The 24,681-nt window shown below is 40.4% G+C and overlaps 1 protein-coding gene across 1 annotated transcript; it reads left to right on the top strand.

The window, feature by feature from the left end:
* The first annotated feature begins 908 nt into the window (after positions 1 to 908).
* gig2e (grass carp reovirus (GCRV)-induced gene 2e) lies at positions 909 to 24,529 on the top strand. Its single transcript, XM_037791557.1, has 5 exons — positions 909 to 1,011; positions 3,391 to 3,897; positions 8,212 to 8,709; positions 16,394 to 16,891; positions 23,897 to 24,529. Exons 2-5 carry the CDS (start codon positions 3,407 to 3,409, stop codon positions 24,396 to 24,398), a joined length of 1,989 nt encoding a protein of 662 aa, XP_037647485.1. The 5' UTR covers positions 909 to 1,011; positions 3,391 to 3,406; the 3' UTR covers positions 24,399 to 24,529.
* Positions 24,530 to 24,681: the final 152 nt, after the last annotated feature.

Raw genomic sequence — 24,681 nt, 5'->3', positions numbered from 1 at the left:
AATGAATGTGACTTTCAGTCTGACTTTAAACACATTGGAAAGTTGTGTTACTCACAAAACATGCAGGAACTGATGCCAATACCGCACAAGAAATCAAGCTGGAAAATCTGTCCCAAGTCTAGTCATAGTGAGGCAGTTTATATAAGATCAATCATTCCCTGAGTGTCCAGGTGTTGTATTTCATTTTCAGTAAAATTATTTGAGCCTAAAAATGAGCTGTTTGCAACATGTGCTGAATTTCTCTCTTTCTCTTTTTTTTAGTTCATTCCATTTAGACGACACCTCAGGCTGAAGAAACTAAATTAGAACGAGACTTTGTTTAGAGCAAAATAACTTGTTGTCACAGCTATATTTTTTTGTCCTCATTTTTCACTATCTCCAATCTCCACAACGGATGTGGTGAGTGTAATGTAAGCATGACCCAGAGAGTCCCAGTGGCCACATTTGTGGGAAAAACACCAGGTTCAACTATGCAAACGACGACAAGCTGTTTCGTTTTCATGGAAATGAAAAGCACAAGAACAATGAAAACCATAATGGTATGACACATATGGTATGAATGTGGCTCTGAAGGGCGTTCCCAGTTACCAAACCTGTCTTATCTTGATAGTACCATCTTTGATTAATTGTTTCCACTGTTATGTAGCTACATCTGCTCCTGTACATGAGCTTCTGGGCAAAATCTTTATTTGTCTTCTTTTTCTGCAGCAGTAAAAACATTCATCTGTGACCGAATAGAGAAACTGGAAACTCCCATAACTTCCGCGCTCACATCTGCAGATAAGGCTCTAAAGTCCCTGATCATCAGTGCGCTGCTGGCTGGCATGACAGAAACCCAACACCACGGCTGTGTTGACCACACCCACATATTACTGTAAAAGAAAGTCATCAAACGATGCAAGAGGAGAAACGAAACTGAAAGATGAACGCACGTTTTCTCCCAAACCTAGCTGTCCTTATATAAAGCAGAGTGAACTCACATCCTGCATTCTTGGAAGAACGTAAGGAGAGGTGAGTGAACACACACTTTGTTTTTTCATGCATCTTTACAGTAAATATCATCAATATGAGGAGATGAAGTTACATAGTGTGATGGAAGAGGCCTAAACGAATGCTCCTTTTAATGTGAACTGTGTTTAATCCCAGTGAGAAGCTGCAACAGCTGTCATTTTATCAGAAGATAAACTATTAAGTTAAAGTGTGCCCTACACTATTATAAATAATGGGAAACACACAGCAGAATTAAAAGTAATCTTTGTTATAGTATTATACTGAAACCATGAGTAAAACCCTCTGGAAGTTAAAGGTGTTTTTGAGAGTTTTTCCTGATCTGAATCGAGGGTCAAAAGACAGAGGGTGTCGTATGCGGTACAGATTGCAAAGTCCCTTGAGGCAAATTTGTGTAGGGCTGTCAATCGATTAAAATATTTAATTGCATGATTGTCCATCGTTAATCGTGATTAATTGCAAATTAATCGCAAATTAATCGCACATTTTTTAATCTGTTCAAAATGTACCTTAAAGGGAGATTTGTCAAGTATTTAATACTCTTATCAACATGGAGAGGACAAATATGCTGCTTTATGCAAATTTATGTAGGCCTATACGTATATTTATTATTGGAAATCAATTAACTACACAAAACAATAACAAATATTGTTCAGAAACCCTCACAGGTACTGCATTTAGCATAAAAAATATGCTCAAATCATAACATGGCAAACTGCAGCCCAACAGGCAACAACAGCTGTCAGTGTGTCAGTGTGCTGACTTGACTATGACTTGCCCCAAAACTGCATGTGATTATCATAAAGTGTGCATGTCTGTAAAGAGGAGACTTGTGGGTACCCATAGAACCCATTTTCATTCACATATCTTGAGGTCAGAGGTCAAGGGACCCCTATGAAAATGGCCATGCCAGTTTTTCCTCGTCAAAATTTAGCCTAAGTTTGGAGCGTTATTTAGCCCCCTTCACGACAAGCTAGTACGACATGGTTGGTACCAATGGATTCTTTAGGTTTTCTAGTGTTATATGATACCAGTATCTTCACTCTAGCTTTAAAACTCAGCCCACTACAACCTTAAAAATGGCAAGTTGCGTTAATGCGTTAAAGAAATCAGTGGCATTAAAACGCCACTGATTTTGACTATTTGCGTTATTTATCTCGTTAACATTGAAAGTCTTAGATTTGTGATATTGTGCTGTATAAATAAAATTGACTTGACTAGACGGTTTAAAGTCTCCACCTGACTATCATGATTTTGGACCCAGTAAACTATCTTATCTTAGTAACAGGAGTCTACAGCCGGGCTGAGCTCTGTGAGGTTGCTGAGACACAGCTGTGCTTTGAGCTAAATGTTAACAAGCTCACTATGACAATGTTATAACTTACTGATGTTTAGCAGGTATAAGCTCTAATGTTTACTACTTTACTCTATACCATGGTAGTTTAGCATGTTAGCAGCTGAAGCTGATGGGGATGTCATTAGTATTGCGTTTTTTTAGTTATTAATTCATCCTAAGGGGATCCATGTGTTTATTAATGTAATGGTAATCCATCCAATAGTTGCTGACATCACCAAAGTGAACCTTTAGAGCTGCTGGTGGCACTAGAACAAATGTCAGGGATCACCAAAGTCAACCTTATGGTGGAGCTAGAGGAGAAGCTGTGCTTGATGCTAACCATAGACTGTATATAAAGATGGACTACGCATCTCCACTTCCTCCAGCTGTACAGAGCTGTAGAGAGCTGTCATCTTGAGATGTTGATGTCATTTGGAGCCAGAGTCTGCGCAGTATAGTGATCAGGTGGTGGAGCCACGGTATCAAGGTCACCCACCCGAGCCAATATCGAGCCGAGCACGGCCGCAGCTTGTCAGCGTGAGAGAATCACAGCTGCCGATCATGACGTCTCACCACCTTTTTATAGCATCAAATAACTTATTAAATCCACCCTGATCAGGACAATGAACACTTGAACATACATCTTTGTGATAAGAAATACTTAAAATGACAGAAACCATCTTTGGGAACATTTTATTTGATGTGTAATTTGACTTATTAGTTTGGCCCATGTCCCATCTGCTAACATGGAGGACTTATGACGTATACTGCAGCCAGCCACCAGGGGGCGATCCAGATGTTTTGGCTTCATTTTTGGGGAGCTGACATGTCGTCCATATGTAGTATGCTGCGCAGTATGTTAGTATGTGGTTTAGAACAGAACCCCAGTCTTTGTGCTAAGCTAGGCTAAACACGCCCAGAGCTTAAAATGTGTTGAATCATTTCTTTATGTTCTGGACTTTTTCCTGTGTTGTTTTATTTTGCATTGATGGTAAGTTCCTTGAATCCTTCTGAAGTCTTTACACTAATGATCCTCTTTCCTACAGTGATACGGGCACCAACATGCAGTACGAGTGGGCTGAAGATGACTTTGATGTGCCCGATGGGGTGGTTCCACTGGGCCTCTCGGCGCCAAGTGATAATAGAAAGTACGTCATGTACCATGGCACCACCAAGGAGAGTGCTAACTTAATCCTGGCCAAGGGTTTTCGCCAGTCTCCAGGCGGGATGCTCGGCCGCGGCGTCTACCTCAGCAGAGACCTGAAGAAAGCTAGCCGCTATCCTATCGGTCACCCTGAGTCTGACAAGGTCGTCATTAAGGTTAAGGTCAACGTGGGGAAAGTGATCGCCATCAACCATCAATACCACCCATATCGGGAGACCTGGCATGACTACGGCTACGACACTGCCTGGGTGCCACCCAACTGTGGAATGGTGAAGAGCGGTTTGGAGGAGGATTGTGTCTGGGATCCCGAACGAATCAATATCCTTAACATCATCAACCCACGTCCAGTCAAACCCTCCAGTGGATATGGTGCACGCGGCTACAAGTGAGCTCTACGAGCTCTTACCAATTTATTTTTCTATGCTCAAATGTATTTTTATATATTTGGATAAAAAGTAAATGACGTTTGTATTTTGTCACTGTGTCATTGCAAACTGGAAAATAAATGGGTCGTGTTAATTCTAAGCTGTGGTCTGGTTATGTTGAAAGACTCCTGACTGCCTCTTCTATGCATCCTGTAATTGATATTAATCATTCAAGGAATAGTTCAACATTTTGCAGTCATTTCCTTCAGCTAAGAAATAGTCCAGCACATAACCTCCAGTAAAACCACAATGTGTTGTTTTTACACAGTGGTGGAAAGTAACTAAATACATTTACTACTAGTAGTAAGTACTGTACTTAAGGACATTTGAGGCACTTTTACTGAACTTTAGTATTTTCATTTAATGACACTTTTTACTTCAACTCCTAAAATCACTGATAACTGTGCTGCTGCTGCTGCTGGCAGGACTGAAAACACCACATGTGATAACCACCCCCAAATATGTAATCATGTCTGACTGTAAACAAAGCCATTAAACAAAAAAAGAGAAACGAAAGCTAAAGATGAACGCCCATTTATGGGACTTCCTCCGGAAACTTGAAGGTCTTTATATAAAGCAGAGTGAACTCGTAACCTGCCATGTTGGAGGAACATAGAGAGAGGTATGTGAAAACACATTTTGTTTTAACCTAAAATGGTTAAAACAACCATGATGAACTCTCTATCAGTAACAAGGAACAAACAAGACATTGGCAATTTTACACTATTCATTTAATACACCATCAGGAGCCTCAGTAGCGGTGGAAGATCCATACGCAGCCACAACAGCCTGGCACCTCCTTCTCATGCTGGTCACCAACCTGGTCACACGTTGCTGTGGGATGGCGTTCCATTCCTTAACCAGGATGCAACTTGGTTTTGTGGAACACCAGCTTCAACTTGCCTTATCGCGCGGGCCTTATCCAGATTAGACCAACGTGGCATGCTGATGCTTGCCTTGGCAAAATTCTCTGCAAATGCTAAACAGTATATTGTCCTGTTGGTATTGACTCTTGTTTTGAGCTACGGGTGCTGCCAATCAGGTCTGGCCTGTTGGGTGCTGCGCGCTACTAAAGTGATCATTTGGTGTCTGCTATAAGCATCGGCATGCCACGTTGATGTGTTACTCACAAAACATGCAGGAACTGATGCCAATACAGCACAAGAGATCAAGCTGGAAAATCTGTCCCAAGTCTAGTCATAGTGAGGCAGTTTATTTAAGATCAGGTGTTGTATTTCATTTTCATTTCAGTAAAATTATCTGAGCCTAAAAATGAGCTGTTTGGAACATGTGCTGAATGGCGACACGTCAGGCTGAAGAAACTAAATTAGAACGTGACTTTGTTTAGAGCAAAATAACTTGTTCATTTCATGCTCATTCTTTGTGTTTGTTTCAGGGTGAGTCACAGCCGATTAACAGCCGTGTTTTTTTGTCCTCATTTTTCACTATCTCCAATCTCCACAACGGAGGTGGTGAGTGTAATGTAAGCATGACCCAGAGAGTCGCAGTGGCCACATTTGTGGGAAATACACCAGGTTCAACTATGCAATAAGTTACAAGCTTACTGAAATGAAGAGCACAAGAACAATGAAACCCATAATGGTATGACACATATGGTATGAATGTGGCTCTGAAGGGCGTTCCCAGTTATCAAACCTGTCTTATCTTGATAGTACCATCTTTGATTAATTGTTTCCACTGTTATGTAGCTACATCTGCTCCTGTACATGAGCTTCTGGGCAAAATCTTTATTTGTCTTCTTTTTCTGCAGCAGTAAAAACATTCATCTGTGACCGAATAGAGAAACTGGAAACTCACATAACTTCAGGCTCACATCTGCAGATTAGGCTCTAAAGTCCCTGATCATCAGTGCGCTGCTGGCTGGCATGACAGAAACCCAACACCACAGCTGTGTTGACCACACCCACATATTACTGTAAAAAAAAGTCATCAAACGATGCAAGAGGAGAAACGAAACTGAAAGGTGAACACACCTTTTCTCCCAAACCTAGCTGTCCTTATATAAAGCAGAGTGAACTCACATCCTGCATTCTTGGAAGAACGTAAGGAGAGGTGAGTGAACACACACTTTGTTTTTTCATGCATCTTTACAGTAAATATCATCAATATGAGGAGATGAAGTTACATAGTGTTCTGGAAGAGGCCTAAACGAATGCTCCTTTTAATGTGAACTGTGTTTAATCCCAGTGAGAAGCTGCAACAGCTGTCATTTTATCAGAACATAAGCTATTAAGTTAAAGTGTGCCCAACACTATTATAAATAATGGGAAACACACAGCAGAATTAAAAGTAATCTTTGGCATGTGATAGTATTATACTAAAACCATGAGTAAAACCCTCTGGAAGTTAAAGGTGTTTTTGAGAGTTTTTCCTGATCTGAATCGAGGGTCAAAAGACAGAGGGTGTCGTATGCGGTACAGATTGTAAAGTCCCTTGAGGCAAATTTGTGTAGGGCTGTCAATCGATTAAAATATTTAATCGCATGATTGTCCATCGTTAATCGTGATTAATCGCACTTTTCTTAATCTGTTCAAAATGTACCTTAAAGGGAGATTTGTCAAGTATTTAATACTCTTATCAACATGGAGAGGACAAATATGCTGATTTATGCAAATGTATGGATATATTTATTACTGGAAATCAATTAACAACACAAAACAATGACAAATATTGTCCAGAGACCCTCACAGGTACTGCATTTAGCATAAAAAATATGCTCAAATCAAAACATGGCAAACTGCAGCCCAACAGACAACAACAGCTGCCAGTGTGTCAGTGTGCTGACTTAACTACGACTTGCCCAAAACTGCATGTGATTATCATAAAGTGGGCATGTCTGTAAAGGGGAGACTCGTGGGTACCCATAGAACCCATTTTCATTCACATATCTTGAGGTCAGAGGTCAAGGGACACCTCGCCAAAATGTAGCGTAAGTTTGGAGCGTTATTTAGCCTCTATACCAATATCTTCACTCTAGCTTTAAAACTGAGCCCACTACAACCTTAAAAATGGCAAGTTACGTTAATGCGTTAAAGAAATCAGTGGCATTAAAACGCCATTGATTTTGACTATTTGCGTTATTTATCTCGTTAACATTGAAAGTCTTAGATTTGTGATATTGTGCTGTATAAATAAAATTGACTTGACTAGACGGTTTAAAGTCTCCACCTGACTATCATGATTTTGGACCCAGTAAACTATCTTATCTTAGTAACAGGAGTCTACAGCCGGGCTGAGCTCTGTGAGGTTGCTGAGACACAGCTGTGCTTTGAGCTAAATGTTAACAAGCTCACTATGACAATGTTATAGCTTGTTACATGACTTGACATGTTAGCAGCTGAAGCTGATGGGGATGTCATTAGTATTGCGTTTTTTTAGTTATTAATTCATCCTGAGGCGATCCATGTGTTTATTAATGTAATGGTAATCCATCCAATAGTTGTTGACATCACTAAAGTGAACCTTTAGAGCTGCTGGTGGCACTAGAACAAAGGGATCACCAAAGTCAACCTTATGGTGGCACTAGAGGAGAAGCAGTGCTTGATGCTAACCATAGACTGTATATAAAGATGGACGACACGTCTCCACTTCCTCCAGCTGTACAGAGCTGGAGGGAGCTGTCATCTTGAGATTTTGATGTCATTTGGAGCCAGAGTCTGCGCAGTATAGTGATCAGGTGGTGGAGCCACGGTATCAAGGTCACCCGCCCGAGCCAATATCGATCCGAGCACGGCCGCAGCTTGTCAGCGTGAGAGAATCACAGCTGCCGATCATGACGTCTCACCCCCTTTTTATAGCATCAAATAACTTATTAAATCCACCCTGATCAGGACAATGAACACTTGAACATACATCATTGTGATAAGAACTACTTAAAATGACAGAAATGATCTTTGGGAACATTTTATTTGATGTGTAATTTGACATTTTAGTTTGGCCCATGTCCCATCCGCTAACATGGAGGACTTATGTCGATACTGCAGCCAGCCACCAGGGGGCGATCCAGATGTTTTGGCTTCATTTTTGGGGAGCTGTCATGTCGTCCATATGTAGTATGCTGCGCAGTATGTTAGTGTGTGGTTTAGAACAGAACCCCAGTCTTTGTGCTAAGCTACGCTAAACACACCCAGAGCTTAAAATGTGTTGAATCATTTCTTTATGTTCTGGACTTTTTCCTGTGTTGTTTTATTTTGCATTGATGGTAAGTTTCTTGAATCCTTCTGAAGTCTTTACACTAATGATCCTCTTTCCTACAGTGATACTGAGACCAAAATGCAGTACGTGTGGGCTGAAGATGACTTTGTTCTGCCCTATGGGGTGTTTCCACTGGGCGTCTATGCGCCATGTGATGATAGAAACTACGTCATGTACCATGGCACCACCAGGGAGAATGCTACATTAATCTTGAAAAACGGTTTTCTTCAGTCTCCAGGCGGGATGCTCGGCCGCGGCGTCTACCTCAGCAGAGACCTGCAGAAAGCTAGCCGTTATCCTCTCCATCACCCTGAGTATGACAAGGTCGTCATTACGGTTGGGGTCAACGTCGGGAAAGTGATCGCTATCAACCATCAAAAACACCCATATCGGGAGACCTGGCATTACTACGGCTACGACACCGCCTGGGTGCCACCCAACTGTGGAATGGTGAAAAGTGGTTTGGAGGAGGATTGTGTCTGGGATCCCAATCGGATCCAGATCCTTAACACCATCAACCCACGTCCAGTCCAAGGTGGATATTGTGCATGGTGCTACATGTGAGCTCTACGAGCTGTCACCAATTTATTTTTCTATGCTCAAATGTATTTTTATATATTTGGATAAAAGGTCAATGACATTTGCATTTTGTCACTGTGTCATTGTAACCTAGAAAATAAATGGGTCATGTTAAATCTGAGTTGTTGTCTGGTTATGTTGATAGCAGAGTTTGATGATGAGTATATTCTCATTTTGAGATAAACGTTTGCTGCCACCCTCTGAGACCTGCAGCGATCCCAAACAACTTTACTGTCTTTCAGAGATTATAGCAAGCTAGAGTGGAACAAAAGAAGCACCCGTGGCAGCAATTGCAATCTCGTCCACCCTTATATAAGAGGTGATACAGGCTGTCTCCCTCCGTCTTGTGACTCCTGGCTGCCTCTTCTATGCATCCTGTAATTGAGATTAATCATTCAAGGAATAGTTTAACATTTTGCAGTCATTTCCTTCAGCTAAGAAATAGTCCAGCACATAACCTCCAGTAAAACCACAATGTGTCGTTTTTATACAGTGGTGGAAAGTAACTAAATACATTTACTACTAGTAGTAAGTACTAGTAAAAAAAAAACGTGCATTTTTACAGTAAATATCATCAATACTTACATACGAGGAGATGAAGTTAGTCTGATGGAAAGTGTGCTCCTAAACCTTCAGTGGAATATGTTGATGACTCAGCTGTGAACTTCCTGACTGATAAAAGCTCGTGGATCCTGGTGTTCGGAGGCTTAAAGGAATGTTCCTTTTGAACTGTGTTTAATCGCAGAGAGAAGCTGCAGCTAAACTGAGATTTTCTCAGAAGCTAAGCTATTAAAGTGTGACATACATTATTAAAAATAATGGGGAACAACATCTTAATTACATCTATTTAACAGAACTATCTAACAGTAATTGTTATACTGCCATGGAATAGTATTATTGTAAAACTACTCTGGAAAGGTCACCAAAGCCTCCACTTCAAAGGACTATCATGACTTTTGGATGTAGTTAAAGAGGACCTATTATGCTTTTGTGCTGTTTCCCTTTCCTTCAGTGTGTTATATAGTTTTATGTGCATGTAAAAGGTCTGCAAAGTTACAAAGCCCAAAGTCCACACCAAAGGAAGTTCCTCCCGCCCACAGAAACACTGCTCCTGAACTACATGAAACGCCTTGCTTGAAGTCCCGCCTTTTCTTCCGTAACGTGGTGATGTCACCAAGTAACACATTTGCATAATACGTGCCTCGTGGCTAGTTTGGCACACCCTCAAACAAAGCTAGTTAGACTGGAGCTGGAGCGTAGTCCAAAGAGTTTGGATCCACAACAGTGGATAACATACTGGACTGTTGTGGCTGTTATTGATATAGTTATTATCATATACAGTATGTTAGTTTGTATTTGCATACAAACAGGACTATAAAAACTACTTTTGTTTTAAATGTCAGCTCATTAGAAACATATGTTCACACCATGTATCCTACTGTGTGTTTTTTTATCTGAATGGTATAGCATCTATTAAGCCTACATATCTATGATCATGTACACTGAGGTGTGTAATACATGTTGTTATGTCCAGGTGGAGCCGTGGGTCCATGGTTAACACTGCTGCCCCACAACAAGCAGGTCCTGGATGAATGAAGATGAGGACTGGATATTGTTAATTACTGTAATGGAAATTCTGTCAATTTCCCTAGATGAGTCCTAATGAACGTTGAAATAAAGATCTCAAAACAGAGGAAATGTCTTTGTTGTATTTTATTCTTGCAAGTGAGGCCCTGGTTATACAGAGTCACACAGAGTCGGCAGAAGAGCGCGCTGAAGGAGGAAGTTACAATGTGATTATATAGAAGGCTACAACAGGGAGTGTGGGAAAAGGAGTTGATTTACACAGATAAGGAGTTGTTTTAACACACAGTGTCCCAGTGAAAGTTATCACTCAGTACTTTTCCACTACATGAGACAAAGAGCACACATTAGACAGAATAGACAGTAACTTTCCACTGTTGCACAAAGACACATTACATTACCCACAGGTATGAATGTTAAATGATTTTACATACATGCATTATTAATTACCACTCACACACACATTTAAAAGTTATGAATCTGCTGTTATATTGATGTTCCTTTTCTTTCCTTCAACAATAACTATTCTAACAGAGATAAAAAAAACAAAAAACAGAATTTAGACACCAAATGTTTTATTTACATGTGAAGTAGTTTTGTACCCAAAAGAAGAAAAATTAAATGATTCAAACTTAATGAATGTCCTCACAAGAGTTGCATGATGGGAGAATACTGTTGAACTTGGATACAGAATTTTCCAGTCCAGAAAAGCATCAGTGATCCTCGACGGGTCAACTCGGCTCTAAATATTGAGTTAGTCCCTCTCATCTCCGATCTGCAAACATTTTGATGCTCATCTTCCAGTTTCTTTTATGACTGGTGATTTCTTTCTTTGTGGCAGCAGATTATGAACCTTTCAACGGTTCAAAGGCTGTCCATCTGTGTATGGTGACACAGATTTACCTTTGACAACACACAGCAGAGCGTCATATGTTAGTCTGGACACATACCAGTATGTTGTTGTACTGTTAAACATGAACAATAGGACAATATAGCCAGTATCACCCATGTGATCATGTTGGATATATGTGAAATACATTAAATTTGAAAGTGATGATCATTTTTAATAATCAATAAATCTCATGATTAATTTCTCAATTGTCATCAAATGTCTTGTTTTACCAGTTAATGATCCAAAGCTCAAAGATATTAAAGTAGCAATCCTTAAAGGTCCCATAATGTAAAAGTGAGATTTTCATGTCTTTTAAGCAGTTTTAAGCTACGTCACCACAGCACTTTCCCTGAGCGTTTAATATTGACGCAGATGGGTTAACATTGTAGTTAAAGGACCAGTGTGTAACAATTAGGGGGATATACTGGAAGAAATTAAATATAATATTAAGAAGTATGTTGTCTTTAGTGTATAATCACCTGATAATTAGAACTGTTGTGTTTTCGTTACCTTAGAATGAGCCCTTTATCTACATAGGGAGCGGGTCCTCTTCATGGAGTCCGTTAGTAGCCCAGAACGGACAAACCACACTCTGTTAACTTTTCCTGCTTGGGCCGGAGTCAATAACGTTACTCACTCCCGTCACCGCCGCGCTCTCTCTCTCTCTCTTGCTTCACCACTCACTTCTCTCGTACACTCTACACACTGGCTCTAGAGAGGGCCATTCACGTTTTGCGTCGGCACACTGGACCTTTAATGGAAAGCCCTGTGTGTCTCCATGCCGACAGCTGTGACAAAGCGTCAGTATTTGACGCCCTGGGAATGAGAACGGGCTGCTGGATCACATGCTAGTTGTTTTTGGAGGAATCTGGAAGTTGCTCGACGTTTCCTCCGATCCATATTCTTCATATTTGTTTATTGTTCAAAAAAATGTTAAAAGAGCTTTTTTCCTTTTCTGACACGAGGGTCTAATGAAAGAAGGTATCATGCTTTACAGATTTAAAAGCTCCTTAAGGCAAAGTTGTGATTTGTGATTGCTTTTAACATAATTCTCAGGGTTTTAAAGGTTCTTGAGCTCACTGTAAAATCCCCTTTATTCACCAGAGACTTTACATTTTGCATGTTTGAGCCCATTCATTAAAAATCTTACATTACTATAGAAGCAGTGTTTTGAGTGATTCTTATTAAACCTTTATTCCAAGCTAGATAGGGTTTGCCACTAATCACATTTATAATTAAATCCTGTTGAAGGACAGAAACAAGAGAGGATCCAACCACTTAATGGATCCGTTGTCTTTAATTATTTATTTATTTGATTATTTACTCCTACTCTCCTACATCACCCTGTCTCAGTGCATGTACTGTAGCACATCATTAGTCATGTAATCAGAAAGGAGGTCAGATCAGATTTGTCTCGTTCCTGACAAAAACAGATATGTACATATATACGTATTAGCCTTATAAGGACATGCATGAGTTTTAGAGCTGATGATGCCAAACATATAATTTGTACAGTTTCTTGAATGTGACATTTCTTTGTCCCACATTACAGTAAATTTAAAGTGTCAATCTAAATTTAAATAAATGTCTGTTAAAGTGGCTGTAGGCAGTATATTTTTGGTATCATTGGGGAAAAAATTCATAATAACCTTTCAGCATATTGTAATTCTAGTGTTCTGCACCTCATCATGGCTCTGTTTTCAGGCGTTAAAAAATCTATGACTTTGGCCAATCACAGGTCATTTCAGAGAGAGAGTTCCTATTGTGCGTTCCTATTGGCTGTGCTCCGGCTGGTGAGCGTTGCTTGGTATTTCCTCAACTTGATCTCAACAAGGCTGCCAGGTCACAAACTTTCTCATTTTACAGCTAATCAGTACACTACAAGATGTTTCTGAAAAAATTTGAGGTGAGAAATAGGCATTACAGTAACAGAATATTGATTAATATTTGATCAGCGCTGCCTAGTTTGACCGTTTGATCGGAGTTTGTGAGTGATTGACAGCTGCTCAGAGACGGCAAGCTCCAGCTCGGTTCTGATTGGTTGTTTTCCTCCGGTCTGTGAAATCTTGCAGATGCCATTAGGAGCACCGGAGCACACAGAGACACATTTTTCTTCAGATTACCTGTCTCATGCACTACTGTCAGGATATAGTGACTGTTTTATAAAAATAATTTTTTTTAATCATATTTGCTTCATTTCTACCCACTGCTGCTTTAATTCACAACATAAACCACGTGTTAAGTTTGACCGAAAAGTAATGCCGAGGGATCCGACAAAGCGTCAGTATGTGACGAGTTGGGATGAGAATGTGATGGATCCACATGAGCTCTTCACCATGGAGACCAGAAAGAGGACAAACTACACATAAGACCACAGTTCACAGAGAGGGACACAAAGAGAGAAAAGCTGGAGGACAAAGATCCAAGACGTCTGGAAGAAGAAGGAGAGAGTAAAAAAAAAGAGAGAGAGAGAGGGCAAAGAGTGAAAAGGGGAAGAAATCATGTCTATTTTTAGATGCTCATTCAATTAGATTTCTGGCACTTCTCTGCAATATGCATGAAATCAGACTAATCTGGTGGAAAGTGTATTAGAAAGGAGCAGTGATGAAGCAGAGCAAGATTCATAGAACTGCTGGAGCGTACTGCATCTGTGTGTGTGTGTGTGTGTGTGTGTGTGTGTGTGTGTGTGTGTGTGTGTGTGTGCAGGCGTGTGTAAAGGAAGCTTTGTTTATTGAATCAGTCTTATATCTCATGTCATTGTGTCTCCCATCAGTTGGACCAATGCTGCTGAGTGACTGGCTGCACTGGTTAGGAACCAGATGTGGAAAGAAACTAAGTACATTTACTCAGGTACTGTACTTAAGTACAAATCCTAGGTATTTGTACTTTACTTTCACTACATCTCAAAGGAATAATGTACTTTTTACTCCACTGCATTTATCTGATAGCTTTAGTTACTTCCTGTCCAGTGAAAACCAGGTATCTCCAGATGTGTTGATGTTGAATGTTTGTGATAAACTGAAGGATGAAATGTTCCTTCTCAAATCATAACACGGCAAACTGCAGCCCAACAGGCAACAACAGCTGTCAGTGTGTCAGTGTGCTGACTTGACTATGACTTGCCCCAAACTGTATGTGATTATCATAAAGTGGGCATGTCTGTAAAGGGGAGACTCGTGGGTACCCATAAAACCCATTTTCATTCACAGATCTTGAGGTCAGAGGTCAAGGCACCCCTTTGAAAATGGCCATGACAGTTTTTCCTCGCCAATATTGAATGCAGGTTTGGAGTGTTATTTAGCCTCCTAGTATGACATGATTGGTACCAATGGATTCCTTAGGTTTTCTATGATGAATTATATAAATGTTGCTGTAGATTAATTGCCCACTGTTATGCAGCTAATCTGCCACTGTACATGAGCATCTGGCCAAAATTATAATTGTTCTTTCTTGCAGGAGACCTGGAAACACCAATAACTTCCACGCTCACATCTGCAGGCTCTAAAATCACTGATCACTGTGCTGCCGGCTGGCGGGACAGAAAACGCCACCGCTGTGTTGACCACACCTAAACAAAAGTCATAAAACAGTAATAAACGGGAAACGAAACTGAAGTTGAAAACACATTTGGGGGATTTCCTCAGGAAACTTGAAGGTCTATATATAAAGCAGAGTGAACTCACCGCCTGCACTCTTGGAGGAACGTAGAGAGAGGTATGTGAACTGTAAAAAGTGCATTTTTACAGTAAATATTATCAATACTGCATGTACAAGGAGATGATGTTAGTCTGATGGAAAGTGTGCTCTCAAATCTTCAGTGGAATATGTTGATGACTCAGCTGTGAACTTCCTAAAGGATAAAAGCAGATGTATCCTGGTGTTTAAACGAATGCTCCTTTTGATCGCAGAGAAAAGCTGCAGCAAAACTGAGAATTTGTCAAAAGCTAAGCAAAGTGTGACGTACACTTAAAAGTTTTGTGGGGGAGTTTTTCCTCCTCTGGGTTGAGGATGTATGGACAGTTGCTGTACAGTTTATAAAGCCTCTTGGTATGTGATATTGGTCTGTATAAATACAATGGTCTTGACTTGACTAGACAGTTTGAAGTCTCCTCTTCACCCGACTATCATGACTTTTGGCCCCAATAAAAGCAACACCTGCATTTTTGTCTATATCTTAGAATAACAGGAGTCTACAGTCAGGCTGAGCTCTGTGAGGTTACGGAGACACAGCTGTGCTTTGAGCTAAATGCTAACATGCTCACTAAGACAATGTTAATATGTTTAGCACAGGAGTTCTCAAACTTTTTGGGGTCAGGGACCCCTTACAGAAGATAACCTTTCCCAAGGACCCCCTCTTAATCGAAAGCTGATTAAGCATATGCTTACTACCATTTGTACATTTAGATGCGACTGGAACTATAGAGTGGTGCAGGGATGACGTATTTGTGTAGGCCAGCCGGGAATTTACCATCGCCCTGGGATTTTTCCATTGTTTTTTGGATTATTGCAGAAAATAAACTCTGTGGCAAACAAATGTTTATAATTGAGTAGCTGTTGCTTTTAGAATTGATTTTAAAATATTACTAATTACTTACAAAGCCCTGAGAGGCCTCGCCCCAAGTTATTTAGCAGATCTATTGTTGCCCTATATCCCCTCCCACACTCTGAGATCCTCAGATGCGTCATTCCTTGCTGTGCCAAGGTCCAGATTCATACACAAAGGTGATAGATCCGTTCCAGTCAGGGCACCTAGACTATGGAATGACCTGCCTGAGGAGATCAGGGCTGCAAACTCCATCGCGTCTTTTAAATCACTTTTGAAAACTCACTTTTTAAAAAATTGCTTTTCTGTGATTTTATTAATGTTTTATGACATTTTAGTTGTTTTACCTTTTGGGTTTTTATGTGTTTAGTCATTGGCTTTTAGTACCTTTCGTTATCCTTGTGTTTTAAATGTATTCAGTTTTTATTGTAAAGCACTTTGTAACTGTGTTTTGAAAGGTGCCATATAAATAAAGATTATTATTATTATCATCATTTATAGCTAGGCTAAGCACATCCAGAGCTTAAAATGTGTTGAATCATTTCTTTATTTTCTGGATTTATTCCTGTGTTGTTTTATTTTGCATTGATGTCAAGTTTCTTGAATCCTTCTGAAGTCTTTACACTAATGATCCTCTTTCCTACAGGAATACGGTCACCAACATGCAGTACGAGTGGGCTGAAGATGACTTTGCGCTGCCCTATGGGGTGGTTCCACTTGGCATCTCTGCGCCATGTGATAATAACAACTACGCCATGTACCATGGCACCACCAGGGAGAATGCTACATTAATCCTGAAAAACGGTTTTCTTCAGTCTCCAGGCGGGATGCTCGGCCGCGGCGTCTACCTCAGCAGAGACCTGCAGAAAGCTAGCCGCTATCCTATCGGTCACCCTGAGCATGACAAGGTCGTCATTAAGGTTTGGGTCAACGTCGGGAAAGTGATCATTATCAACCATCAAAACCACCCATATCAGAAGACCTGGCATGACTACGGCTACGACACCGCCTGGGTGCCACCCAACTGTGGAATGGTGAAAAGCGGTTTGGAGGAGCACTGTGTCTGGGGTCCCAATCGAATCAAGATCCTTAAAACCATCAACCCACGTCCAGTCCAAGGTGGAAATAGTGCATGGGGCTCCATGTGAGCTCTACGAGCTGTCACCAATTTATTTTTCTATGCTCAAATGTATTTTTATATATTTGGATAAAAGGTCAATGACATTTGCATTTTGTCACTGTGTCATTGTAACCTGGAAAATAAATGGGTCATGTTAAATCTGAGTTGTTGTCTGGTTATGTTGATAGCAGAGTTTGATGATGAGTATATTCTCATTTTGAGATAAACGTTTGCTGCCACCCTCTGAGACCTGCAGCAATCCCAAACAATTTTACTGTCTTTCAGAGATTAGAGCAAGCTAGAGTGGAACAAAAGAAGCACCCGTGGCAGCAATTGCAATCTCGTCCACCCTTATATAAGAGGTGATACAGGCTGTCTCCCTCCGTCTTGTGACTCCTGGCTGCCTCTTCTATGCATCCTGTAATTGAGATTAATCATTCAAGGAATAGTTCAACATTTTGCAGTCATTTCCTTCAGCTAAGAAATAGTCCAGCACATAACCTCCAGTAAAACCACAATGTGTCGTTTTTATACAGTGGTGGAAAGTAACTAAATACATTTACTACTAGTAGTAAGTACTAGTAAAAAAAAAAATGTGCATTTTTACAGTAAATATCATCAATACTTACATACGAGGAGATGAAGTTAGTCTGATGGAAAGTGTGCTCCTAAACCTTCAGTGGAATATGTTGATGACTCAGCTGTGAACTTCCTGACTGATAAAAGCTTGTGGATCCTGGTGTTCGGAGGCTTAAAGGAATGCTTCTTTTGAACTGTGTTTAATCGCAGAGAGAAGCTGCAGCTAAACTGAGATTTTCTCAGAAGCTAAGCTATTAAAGTGTGACATACATTATTAAAAATAATGGGGAACAACATCTTAATTACATCTATTTAACAGAACTATCTAACAGTAATTGTTATACTGCCATGGAATAGTATTATTGTAAAACTACTCTGGAAAGGTCACCAAAGCCTCCACTTCAAAGGACTATCATGACTTTTGGATGTAGTTAAAGAGGACCTATTATGCTTTTGTGCTGTTTCCCTTTCCTTCAGTGTGTTATATAGTTTTATGTGCATGTAAAAGGTCTGCAAAGTTACAAAGCCCAAAGTCCACACCAAAGGAAGTTCCTCCCGCCCACAGAAACACTGCTCCTGAACTACATGAAACGCCTTGCTTGAAGTCCCGCCTTTTCTTCCGTAACGTGGTGATGTCACCAAGTAACACATTTGCATAATACCTGCCTCGTGGCTAGTTTGGCACACCCTCAAACAAAGCTAGTTAGACTGGAGCTGGAGCGTAGTCCAAAGAGTTTGGATCCACAACAGTGGATAACATACTGGACTGTTGTGGCTGTTATTGATATAGTTATTATCATATACAGTATGTTAGTTTGTATTTGCATACAAACAGGACTATAAAAACTACTTTTGTTTTAAATGTCAGCTCATTAGAAACATATGTTCACACCATGTATCCTACTGTATGTTTTTTTATCTGAATGGTATAGCATCTATTAAGCCTACATATCTATGATCATGTACACTGAGGTGTGTAATACATGTTGTTATGTCCAGGTGGAGCCGTGGGTCCATGGTTAACACTGCTGCCCCACAACAAGCAGGTCCTGGAGGAATGAAGATGAGGACTGGATATTGTTAATTACTGTAATGGAAATTCTGTCAATTTCCCTAGATAAGTACAAATGAACGTTGAAATAAAGATCTCAAAACAGAGGAAATGTCTTTGTTGTATTTTATTCTTGCAAGAAGAGGCCCTGGTTATACAGAGTCACACAGAGTCTGCAGAAGAGCGCGCTGAAGGAGGAAGTTACAATGTGATTATATAGAAAGCTACAACGGGGAGTGCGGGAAAAGCAGTTGTTTTACACAGATAAGGAGTTGTTTTAACACACAGTGTCCCAGTGAAAGTTATCACTCAGTACTTTTCCACTACATGAGACAAAGAGCACACATTAGACAGAATAGACAGTAACTTTCCACTGTTGCACAAAGAGACATTTTCTCAATTGTCATCAAATGTCTTGTTTTACCAGTTTAATGATCCAAAGGTTCAAAGATATTGAAGCAGCAATCTTTAAAGATCCCATAATGTAAAAGTGAGATTTTCATGTCTTTTAAGCAGTTTTAAGCTACATCACCACAGCACTTTCCCTGAGCATTTAATATTGACGCTGCAGATGGGTTAACATTGTAGTTAAAGGACCAGTATGTAACAATTAGGGGGATATACTGGCAGAAATTAAATATAATATTAAGAAGTATGTTGTCTTTAGTGTATAATCACCTGATAGCTAGAACTGTTGTGTTTTTGTTAGCTTAGAATGAGCCCTTTATCTACATAGGGAGCGGGTCCTCTTCATGGAGTCCGCTATGTTGCACCGCCGTTTCTACAGTAGCCCAGAAAGGACAAACCAAACAGTGTTAACTGTTCCTGCTTGGGCCTCTTTCTCTCTCTTGCTTCACCACTCACTTCTCTCATACACTCTACACACTGGTTCTACTCCAACTGGCTCTGGAGAGGGCCATTCACATTTTTGCGCTGGCCACTGTAGCTCTCCAAAGCACTTAGCACACGAGAGAGGCTTCAATTGGTTACAATCTCCTCACCTCACCGCAAGATACCGACAGATCCTATGCACTGGACCTTTAATGGAAAGCCCTGTGTGTCTCTACGCCGACAGCCATGACAAAGCGTCGGTATTTGACGCCCTGGGAATGAGAATGGGCTGCTGGATCACATGCTAGTTGTTTTTGGAGGAATCTGGAAGTTGGCTGACGTTCCCTCCGATCCATATTCTTCATATATGTTCATAGTTAAAAAGAAATGTTAAAAGAGCTTTTTTCCTTTTCTGACACGAGGGTCTAATGAAAGAAGGTATCATGCTTTACAGATTTAAAAGCTCCATAAGGCAAAGTTGTGATTTGTGATTGCTTTTAACATAATTCTCAGGGTTTTAACGGTTCTTGAGCTCACTGTAAAATCCCCTTTATTCACCAGAGACTTTACATTTTGCGTGTTTGAGCCCATTCATTAAAAACCCTACATTACTATAGGAGCAGTGTTTTGAGTGATTCTTATTAAACCTTTATTCCAAGCTAGATAGGGTTTGCCACTAATCGCATTTATAATTAAATCCTGTTGAAGGACAGAAACAAGAGAGGATCCAACCACTTAATGGATCCGTTGTCTTTAATTATTTATTTATTTGATTATTTACTCCTACTCTCCTACATCACCCTGTCTCAGTGCATGTAGCACATCATTAGTCATGTAATCAGAAAGGAGGTCAGATCAGATTTGTCTCGTTCCTGACAAAAACAGATATGTACATATATACGTATTAGCCTTATAAGGACATGCATTAGAGCTGATGATGCCAAACATATAATTTGTACAGTTTCTTGAATGTGACATTTCTTTGTCCCACATTACAGTAAATTTAAAGTGTCAATCTAAATTTAAATAAATGTCTGTTAAAGTGGCTGTAGGCGGTATATTTTTGGTATCATTGGGGAAAAAATCCATAATAACCTTTCAGCATATTGTAATTCAAGTGTTCTGAGAGAAAACTAGACTTCTGCACCTCATCATGGCTCTGTTTTCAGGCGTTAAAAAATCTATGACTTTGGCCAATCACAGGTCATTTCAGAGAGAGAGTTCCTATTGTGCGTTCCTATTGGCTGTGCTCCGGCTGGTGAGCGTTGCTTGGTATTTCCTCAACTTGATCTCAACATGGCTGCCAGGTCACAAACTTTCTCATTTTACAGCTAATCAGTACACTACAAGATGTTTCTGAAAAAATTTGAGGTGAGAAATAGGCATTACAGTAACAGAATATTGATTCATATTTGATCACACTGCCTAGTTTGACCGTTTGATTGGAGTTTGTGAGTGATTGACAGCTCCCCAGAGACGGCAAGCTCCAACTCGGCTCTGATTGGTTGTTTTCCTCCGGTCTGTGAAATCTTGCAGATGCCATTAGGAGCACCGGAGCACACAGAGACACATTTTTCTTCAGATTACCTGTCTCATGCACTACTGTCAGGATATAGTGACTGTTTTATAAAAATAACTTTTTATAATCATATTTGCTCCATTTCTACTCACTGCTGCTTTAATTCACAACATTAACCACGTGTTCATTACGAGTTGGGATGAGAATGTGATGGATCCACATGAGCTCTTCACCATGGAGAAAGAGGACAAACTACACATAAGACCACAGTTCACAGAGAGGGACACAAAGAGAGAAAAGCTGGAGGACAAAGATCCAAGACGTCTGGAAGAAGAAGGAGAGAGTAAAAAAAAAGAGAGAGAGAGAGGGCAAAGAGTGAAAAGGGGAAGAAATCATGTCTATTTTTAGATGCTCATTCAATTAGATTTCTGGCACTTCTCTGCAATATGCATGAAATCAGACTAATCTGGTGGAAAGTGTATTAGAAAGGAGCAGTGATGAAGCAGAGCAAGATTCATAGAACTGCTGGAGCGTACTGCATCTGTGTGTGTGTGTGTGTGTGTGTGTGTGTGTGTGTGTGTGTGTGTGTGTGTGTGTGCAGGCGTGTGTAAAGGAAGCTTTGTTTATTGAATCAGTCTTATATCTCATGTCATTGTGTCTCCCATCAGTTGGACCAATGCTGCTGAGTGACTGGCTGCACTGGTTAGGAACCAGATGTGGAAAGAAACTAAGTACATTTACTCAGGTACTGTACTTAAGTACAAATCCTAGGTATTTGTACTTTACTTTCACTACATCTCAAAGGAATAATGTACTTTTTACTCCACTGCATTTATCTGATAGCTTTAGTTACTTCCTGTCCAGTGAAAACCAGGTATCTCCAGATGTGTTGATGTTGAATGTTTGTGATAAACTGAAGGATGAAATGTTCCTTCTCAAATCATAACACGGCAAACTGCAGCCCAACAGGCAACAACAGCTGTCAGTGTGTCAGTGTGCTGACTTGACTATGACTTGCCCCAAACTGCATGTGATTATCATAAAGTGGGCATGTCTGTAAAGGGGAGACTCGTGGGTACCCACAGAACCCATTTTCATTCACAGATCTTGAGGTCAGAGGTCAAGGCACCCCTTTGAAAATGGCCATGACAGTTTTTCCTCGCCAATATTGAATGCAGGTTTGGAGTGTTATTTAGCCTCCTAGTATGACATGATTGGTACCAATGGATTCCTTAGGTTTTCTATGATGAATTATATAAATGTTGCTGTAGATTAATTGCCCACTGTTATGCAGCTAATCTGCCACTGTACATGAGCATCTGGCCCAATCTGGACCAATAACTTCCACGCTCACATCTGCAGGCTCTAAAATCACTGATCACTGTGCTGCCGGCTGGCGGGACAGAAAACGCCACCGCTGTGTTGACCACACCTAAACAAAAGTCATAAAACAGTAATAAACGGGAAACGAAACTGAAAGTTGAAAACACATTTGGGGGATTTCCTCAGGAAACTTGAAGGTCTATATATAAAGCAGAGTGAACTCACCGCCTGCACTCTTGGAGGAACGTAGAGAGAGGTATGTGAACACACACTTAGTTTTTTACCCTAAAAAGTGCATTTTTACAGTACATATTATCAATACTGCATGTACAAGGAGATGATGTTAGTCTGATGGAAAGTGTGCTCTCAAATCTTCAGTGGAATATGTTGATGACTCAGCTGTGAACTTCCTAAAGGATAAAAGCAGATGTATCCTGGTGTTTAAACGAATGCTCCTTTTGATCGCAGAGAAAAGCTGCAGCAAAACTGAGAATTTGTCAAAAGCTAAGCAAAGTGTGACGTACACTTAAAAGTTTTGTGGGGGAGTTTTTCCTCCTCTGGGTTGAGGATGTATGGACAGTTGCTGTACAGTTTATAAAGCCTCTTGGTATGTGATATTGGTCTGTATAAATACATTGGTCTTGACTTGACTAGACGGTTTGAAGTCTCCTCTTCACCCGACTATCATGACTTTTGGCCCCAATAAAAGCAACACCTGCATTTTTGTCTATATCTTAGAATAACAGGAGTCTACAGTCAGGCTGAGCTCTGTGAGGTTACGGAGACACAGCTGTGCTTTGAGCTAAATGCTAACATGCTCACTAAGACAATGTTAATATGTTTAGCACAGGAGTTCTCAAACTTTTTGGGGTCAGGGACCCCTTACAGAAGATAACCTTTCCCAAGGACCCCCTCTTAATCGAAAGCTGATTAAGCATATGCTTACTACCATTTGTACATTTAGATGCGACTGGAACTATAGAGTGGTGCAGGGATGACGTATTTGTGTAGGCCAGCCGGGAATTTACCATCGCCCTGGGATTTTTCCATTGTTTTTTGGATTATTGCAGAAAATAAACTCTGTGGCAAACAAACGTTTATAATAGGCTAGCTGTTGCTTTTAGAATTGATTTTAAAATATTACTAATTACTTACAAAGCCCTGAGAGGCCTCGCCCCAAGTTATTTAGCAGATCTATTGTTGCCCTATATCCCCTCCCACACTCTGAGATCCTCAGATGCGTCATTCCTTGCGGTGCCAAGGTCCAGATTCATACACAAAGGTGAAAGTGACTATGGAATGACCTGCCTGAGGAGATCAGGGCTGCAAACTCTGTCGTGTCTTTTAAATCACTTTTGAAAACTCACTTTTTTTAAATTGCTTTTCTGTGATTTTATTAATGTTTTATGACATTTTAGTTGGTTTACCCTTTGGGTTTTTATGTGTGTAGTCATTGGCTTTTAGTACCTTTCGTTATCCTTGTGTTTTAAATGTATTCAGTTTTTATTGTAAAGCACTTTGTAACTGTGTTTTGAAAGGTGCCATATAAATAAATATTGTTATTATTATCATTATTTATAGCTAGGCTAAACACACCCAGAGCTTAAAATGTGTTGAATCATTTCTTTATTTTCTGGATTTATTCCTGTGTTGTTTTATTTTGCACTGATGTCAATTTTCTTGAATCCTTCTGAAGTCTTTACACTAATGATCCTCTTTCCTACAGGAATACGGTCACCAACATGCAGTACGAGTGGGCTGAAGATGACTTTGATCTGCCTTATGGGGTGGTTCCACTGGGCATCTCTGCGCCAGGTGATAATAGAAACTACATCATGTACCATGGCACCACCAAGAGCAATGCTCAAGTTATCCTGACCAACGGTTTTAGCCAGTCTACAGGCGGGATGCTCGGCCGCGGCGTCTACCTCAGCAGAGACCTGCAGAAAGCTAGCCGCTATCCTATCGGTCACCCTGAGTATGACAAGGTCGTCATTAAGGTTAAGGTCAACGTGGGGAGAGTGATCGCCATCAACCATCAATACCACCCAAAGCAGAAGACCTGGCATGACTACGGCTACGACACCGCCTGGGTGCCACCCAACTGTGGAATGGTGAAAAGCGGTTTGGAGGAGGATTGTGTCTGGGATCCCAATCGAATCAAGATCCTTAAAACCATCAACCCACGTCCAGTCCAAGGTGGAAATAGTGCATGGGGCTACATGTGAGCTCTACGAGCTGTCACCAATTTATTTTTCTATGCTCAAATGTATTTTTATATATTTGGATAAAAGGTCAATGACATTTGCATTTTGTCACTGTGTCATTGTAACCTGGAAAATAAATGGGTCATGTTAAATCTGAGTTGTTGTCTGGTTATGTTGATAGCAGAGTTTGATGATGAGTATATTCTTATTTTGAGATAAACGTTTGCTGCCACCCTCTGAGACCTGCGGCGATCCCAAACAACTTTACTGTCTTTCAGAGATTATAGCAAGCTAGAGTGAAGGT

Source organism: Sebastes umbrosus, chromosome 14 (genome assembly GCF_015220745.1).
Source record: "Sebastes umbrosus isolate fSebUmb1 chromosome 14, fSebUmb1.pri, whole genome shotgun sequence".
In the NCBI taxonomy this organism is placed as follows: domain Eukaryota; kingdom Metazoa; phylum Chordata; class Actinopteri; order Perciformes; family Sebastidae; genus Sebastes; species Sebastes umbrosus.
The sequence above is the reverse complement of the archived record's forward strand: the minus strand, read 5'-3'. Positions and strand labels throughout refer to the sequence as shown.